General features: G+C 36.1%; 2 protein-coding genes across 2 annotated transcripts in view; both read left to right on the top strand.

Moving 5' to 3' along the window:
• Positions 1 to 188, top strand: part of LOC105158991 (WD and tetratricopeptide repeats protein 1) — a gene marked incomplete in the record, with an annotated part of 15392 nt that extends 15204 nt beyond the window's left edge. The window contains 1 exon segment of the mRNA XM_011075924.2: positions 1 to 188.
• Positions 1052 to 6206, top strand: part of LOC105158989 (AP-4 complex subunit mu) — a 5762-nt gene continuing 607 nt past the window's right edge. Inside the window, exons 1-12 of the mRNA XM_011075921.2 lie at positions 1052 to 1316; positions 1996 to 2090; positions 2587 to 2790; positions 3152 to 3268; positions 3413 to 3541; positions 3970 to 4096; positions 4300 to 4403; positions 4509 to 4613; positions 4857 to 4951; positions 5736 to 5823; positions 5947 to 6007; positions 6096 to 6169. Of these exons, the coding sequence (XP_011074223.1) occupies positions 1259 to 1316; positions 1996 to 2090; positions 2587 to 2790; positions 3152 to 3268; positions 3413 to 3541; positions 3970 to 4096; positions 4300 to 4403; positions 4509 to 4613; positions 4857 to 4951; positions 5736 to 5823; positions 5947 to 6007; positions 6096 to 6169 (1257 nt within the window). The 5' untranslated portion in view covers positions 1052 to 1258. The remainder of the gene's footprint in view (positions 1317 to 1995; positions 2091 to 2586; positions 2791 to 3151; positions 3269 to 3412; positions 3542 to 3969; positions 4097 to 4299; positions 4404 to 4508; positions 4614 to 4856; positions 4952 to 5735; positions 5824 to 5946; positions 6008 to 6095; positions 6170 to 6206) is intronic.

Here is a 6206-nt window from a genome sequence, read left to right as displayed (position 1 = left end):
ATGATTGGAGGGCCTACCGACAGACTTGCTCCAAGTTTGTGAATCTAATTAGTCTGTGTTGTAGAGGTTTAGTGTTTTGAAAATAAGTATGGAGCAAAGATTTACAACGCTGATAGCGGTGGCTACAGGAAGGAGTTTCTTTTAGGCTTTGTATAGCCACTGCTCATTAAGTGTTTTCTTTAATGGAAGAGAGAGAGAGAGAGAGAGAGAGAGAGAGAGAGAGAGAGAGAGAGAGATTTGTGTATCATATCATTTGTTTATAAACTTTTTTAGTATTTGTAAATGAAAAAAGTTTTCTATGTTGTGTTTTCACAGGTGTGCAAAGTTATGCTGAATTCCTAGATCACTCATCCTAATGATATTCATATACCTTTCTTGGTTATGAGGACGAAAATCAACGACGACCACATGTGCTTGCTTATCTCCATGTGTTTAGTGGAGTATATGAAATTGTTAGCTTTGTAAGCTCCAGAACTATTAATCTGTCCAAAGTTTACAATTCAGATGCGCGGCAGAGCAAGAGTACCCTCAAGTCTTGAGATTAGAATGCAAGGTACAAATGATGAAGGATACAGAGGTTTATAAACGACAGGGAGAGCATGTCCTCGGCTTTGTTTGGGTTCTCATTTTGGATTGTTTTAGTGCTCCAGACAAAATACGCTTAATGTTTGCGAGAGCCATCCTGCAAAAAATGCCTAAAACGTGCAACTGTGCCGGCCCCATTCCCATCACTCGTGTCTCTGGAGAGGACCAAAATTTCTCTTACTAATGCGACATTTCTCAAAAATGATATAAAAAGTTCGCTGAAGACATTTTGTATTTGGAGAAAAATTTTGAAAAAGAGACATCGAATGACTTTGTAATAAGATAATCTGAAACTGATCAATATTCACTTTAAGATAGGATTCGAATTTTTTGTAACATGAAATTGCCAAACAAATTAGATTAATTTGCAATCGTCAATCCAACATAAGAGGTTTTTCATCGTGTTCTATAAATTTGCAACATAAATATTGAGATATTGCACTCTAATTATATTACGTAAGTAAGATTCCATCTGCCAGTGTCAGCGATTTGTTTCTTTTACTTATATTTCAGTTGGGTTAGATATTTTATATATAATTTCTATGTCAGACTCATTATTGTAAAATGTGATTTTTGGAGGAGCGAAGTGCAATTTTCCTTCTAAAGAAAATCTGTGAATTTGCTTCATACTCGATCCAAGATTCTACCTGCAGGTGAGCAGTGGCTGATCATCATGATCTCTCAGTTCTTCGTTCTTTCACAGAGAGGCGACAACATCGTCTTCCGAGACTGTAAGTCCTATCCTTCGTACTCTCTCTGCGCCACTTTATAGATTTTCTCGGTTTTTGTTTAAGTGGAAGAATTCTGTGCATTCTTTCTATTTTTCTTTTTGTTTCTTTTGTAGGATTTCACTTCTCGTTCTGCCTATTTAGTCTCTGATTTTCAGCTTTCTGATTTGTATCTTTATTTCTTGGGTAACAATTTCATCTGTTTGATTTGTGAGATTCGTTTTACTGAGCGGAGCTGACCTTAGTTGTATTTTCTAATCTGGAGCAGTTCAATTTTGAAATTCAATGTTTTTTCGCACAATTTGTAGATCTATCAACTTATGCTGGTATTGGTGTGGCGGCACAGTTAGTGGATCTATGATTGAAGAGTTTTGGTATTAGCATGAACATTTTTTATGCCTGGAAAACTTTAGGATTTTTAAAGGGCATGCCCTCTAATTTTCTTGTTATCGAGTAATATTAAGTCGTTCTACAGTATTAAATTAGTTTTGCTTTCATTTTGTTCCTGTTCAAACTCTTAAGAATGAGAATTGGCTCCAAGATTGATCAGTGAACTCTATTGACTTCAAATTTGTTAGGGACATAGGCTTTACTGTCATTTGTGGTTCTTTCTTAACTAGTTTGTTTCTTCTTTTTGTTTAAAGATTATATTTTGCCTGAGTATAATATTGCAATCATGCAGATCGTGGTGATGTACAGAAAGGAAGTGCAGAGATATTCTTCCGCAAAGTAAAGTTCTGGAAAGAAGATGGCAAAGAGGAAGCACCACCTGTTTTTGTGGGTATTTCAGAAATATTTTTCCTTCTCGTAACTTTTATTTGTCGATTTAATGATGATAAGGCTAATTTGAATGAGCGTAAAAACCACCTAGGCATTTATACGTCAGGTTACCTTGGATCCACCCTTGAAGATAACCTAGCGTTACAATTCAACCGGAAGATAATGACAAAACAATTGACAACAAGTGTACAACCTAAGATATAAACCTACCTTTTCATTTCAACATCACTCTCATTGAGACGAAGAGACAAGAAAACATCAAATTTAATCATTTCAAATTCATCTTTTATCCTGATACATATAAAGCCATATCTGGCTTCGTCTAATTTGTTTAACATGTCAAACTTGGTGGTCTACTTTCTGCAATGCTATACAATAGACAAGAATTATCACTCCCATTCTTCACATTTTACCTAAAATTGGCTCACATTCTACCTCATGAGAGTAATGTGAGCATCTGATACTAACTTTATTTTATTTGACATGTCAACAGAATCTCGATGGCGTCAACTACTTTCACGTGAAGGTTGTTGGCCTGCTTTTTGTTGCAACCACGAGGATCAACTTGTCCCCTTCCCTAGCCTTGGAGCTTTTACAGAGAATTGCACGCGTCATCAAAGATTACCTTGGTCTGCTTAGTGAAGAATCACTACGGAAAAATTTTGTGCTTGTGTATGAGCTGCTGGATGAAGTTATAGTAAGTATGTTTGAAATTATGCAGTAGTGTGATATAGCATTTGTCCCAAGCATAATGTGATGTGGATCTTTATAGCCTAGTAGCATTATTCTTGTTTTCTTCTTTCCGTAATGGATAGGCATTTATGTAACTGTTCTTCTCTGATTTTGCTTATAATTATATATCAATGACACATAAAATAGTTCCCTATGCGCCTGTATCACAATGGAATTTCATGTTATTCATTTTTCACATCCCATCTGAACTTTTACAGAACATCTCATGATCATGCTTTGATGATTTCTTGTGCATGCATAACATCGCAGATGCTCTTCTACTATTTTCTGGGAGGGTTATGTGGTACATAATTTTCCAATTGCAGGATTTTGGATACGTTCAAACAACATCTACTGAAGTCTTGAAGTCTTACGTATTCAATGAACCAATTGTGGTTGATGCTGCACGCTTGCCACCTCTTGGTCCTGCAGCCTTATTTATGGTAATGTGTTATTCAATAAGTACACTCACCGTACTAATAAACTTCATTGCTAGTTAAGTCTCTCTTAGTTTTGCTTTAGTATGCATTCTGACCTGGCCTGATTCAAGTATGCGCTATCCTGATGCTGAAAATTTTTGCATGCAGCAAGGAAACAAACGAATGCCTGGAACAGCTGTTACAAAATCTGTTGTGGCACATGAACCTGGGGGTCGGAAGAGGGAGGAAATCTTTGTTGATATAATTGAGAAAATAAGTGTCACCTTTAGCTCTAGTGTAAGTGATCATTTCATTCTAGTACCTATGCTCATTTCTCTGGGTTGTTATGGTAGCCTTCATTTGCACCCTAGTCTGATTTCTTAGGCTGGGCAAATCTCAAGATTAAATATGAAGAAAACCAGCTTAAATGCAACATACTTCAGTCTTTGACTGCTAATGGATATGATAATTGAATTTCCTTTGGAAATTATATTAACATTCTTCCCATCTTCAGAGCAAATCCAGATATGAATCTGGAGGTGAATATTGTTATTTGTCATTGGAAGTTGAGCTCCTAGACTACCGGGAAAGAGGAAACAGTAGAGGCTAATTTTATGCTTCTTATCTTTCTATATTTAATAACATTTTATAGAATTCCTGCATCTGTTTTTATGAATATTTTTTAATTTATTATGTTGTTCAAAGATTGAATTTATGCTGAACAGGGATATGTATTGACTTCTGAAATTGATGGCACCATTCAAATGAAGAGTTATCTAACAGGAAATCCAGAAATCAGATTAGCTCTCAATGATGATCTATACATTGGAAGAAGTGGGGTATCAAGTTATGGTATTCTCATTGTTTCTCTAATCTTGCTATACCTGATCTTGTTTTATTAATTACATGATTTTGTTAACCATGTTTGGATGCGTTAACTCTATCTTGAATGAGATACCTGAAATTTTAGGAGGTCAACTTTCTTAAACTAGGGACTCACAACTCTGCAAGAGTTATCGAAGCCTGCATCTTCACCAAATTTGCTTTCTTTGCAGGCTTTGGTGGTTCTTCAGGGACAGGACCAGTAATTTTGGATGATTGCAATTTTCATGAATCTGTACATATGGATAATTTTGATGTTGACAGAACACTAAGTCTGGTGAGTGCTGAGGATGGTTTACAAGCTTTCTATCTATGTGGTCTTCCGACATGTTCCTTTTTTCCTATTAAAATGCTGTGTCTTAATCGTTTGTTTATTTATTAGGTACCACCAGATGGGGAATTTCCTGTCATGAATTATCGCATTACCCAGGAATTCAAGCCCCCGTTTTCTATTAACGCCTTAATCGAAGAAGCGGGGTCCCTCAAGGTATATAGTGTCTTTTGGCCACTAAGACATTTTTGGGTTGTTAAAGCTGTTCTAATTTAATTATCAGCTGTATTGGCTTTCAGTTGTTTGTATTCTATAGCAATAAGCCACCCTGTATTCCAGGATTCTTGCTTTGGTTCTCATTTCTAGTAGCAACTGCTGTAGGTGCTGAACATAGAAAGTACTTGTATAATTGAAGCGTGGCTCTATTGTCTCAAGTTTTCTTTTCTCTTGCCATCTTAGGCCGAAGTGATTCTGAAAATCCGTGCGGAGTTTCCTTCAAGCATCACAGCTAACACAATTCTGGTAGAGATGCCATTGCCAACATGTACAACCAGGTGAACTGCTCTGTGCATGTTTTGGTGCTTCTTTTAGCATTTGGTCCTAGTTATAATTTTTTTCATGTAGATAGCTTAATACTTTGCACCTCAATGATCAACTTTTTAGTCTAGTACATAAAAGAATTGCAAAGCTTTTGCACTTGCGGCATCTCAAACTGCTAGTGGAAGCTAAAGTATACCACTGCACTGTTGATATCTATAAAGCAATAAAGCATTTCTTAGTATCTGTTGAACTAGCAAATTCAAGATTTCTGTAGTTAGGAAAATCTTTTCAGAGTACGAATCAACCCTGACACAAATGGCTAGAAAGTAATCCAGGTTTCGAGCTTTGTATTTTGAAATATCTCAACAAGGCTGAATTTTGCGTCAAAACCGCCTTGAATTAATTCTTAAATCTTGTTTACATCAAAGATATTGAGATGCCATTTGGCTTTCAGAGGTCTAAATAAAGTTCACATTCGGTTTCTGTAAGGATTGCTGTCCAGATGTTTGATGCCACAAAAAGATTTTCTCTAAGGAGATTCTAAGGAGATTTAGCGAGTGTTATATTTACTACTTTCCAGATGCATGGGAATATGTTCTGTAAAATCTCAGAAGTTATGAAAGACTAGAAGTCAATAATAATGAATTGGATCTGTTGATAACATGTTGACACCTGTTACTGGATATTTCCTCCCCTTAGGAAGTTGGAGAGCATTTGTCTTTTGCTGGTTCGCATAATTTCACCTCTTTATTGCTTGTGAAATACCGAACAATTTGTTTTCTTTCAATTGTATTTCAGAGTCAATTTTGACATGGAACCTGGAATAGCTGGACAGACTGCTGATTTTAAGGAATCACAAAGGAGACTCGAATGGAATTTGAAGAAGGCAACGTCTCATGCTACTCTGCTCTGCTGAATAAATAGCCTTTGAATTAAGTTTTGATGTTTATCTTATATTGTTACTGGTATCTTAGGAAACAGTTTTCTAATAAGTGCTCATGTTTGACAGATTGTCGGGGGATCTGAACACACTCTACGTGCAAAGTTAAATTTTTCACAGGAGTTCCATGGTAAAAATATAGTTGAACATTTTATCTTTAAGTTCCAAGTATTTTGCCTGTGAATCTTTCCCCATAATTTTGGTTTTTGGCAAAACAGGTAATATAACTAAAGAAGCTGGTCCTGTGAGTATGACCTTCACAATACCTATGTATAATCCTTCAAGGCTGCAGGTAATTCTGTCGTTCTTTTATCTGCCTTAAAACCTAA

This window comes from Sesamum indicum, linkage group LG3, assembly GCF_000512975.1.
Source record: "Sesamum indicum cultivar Zhongzhi No. 13 linkage group LG3, S_indicum_v1.0, whole genome shotgun sequence".
Classification (NCBI taxonomy): Eukaryota; Viridiplantae; Streptophyta; class Magnoliopsida; order Lamiales; family Pedaliaceae; genus Sesamum; species Sesamum indicum.
Note: the sequence above shows the minus strand (reverse complement) of the source record. Positions and strands in the feature narration are given on the sequence as shown.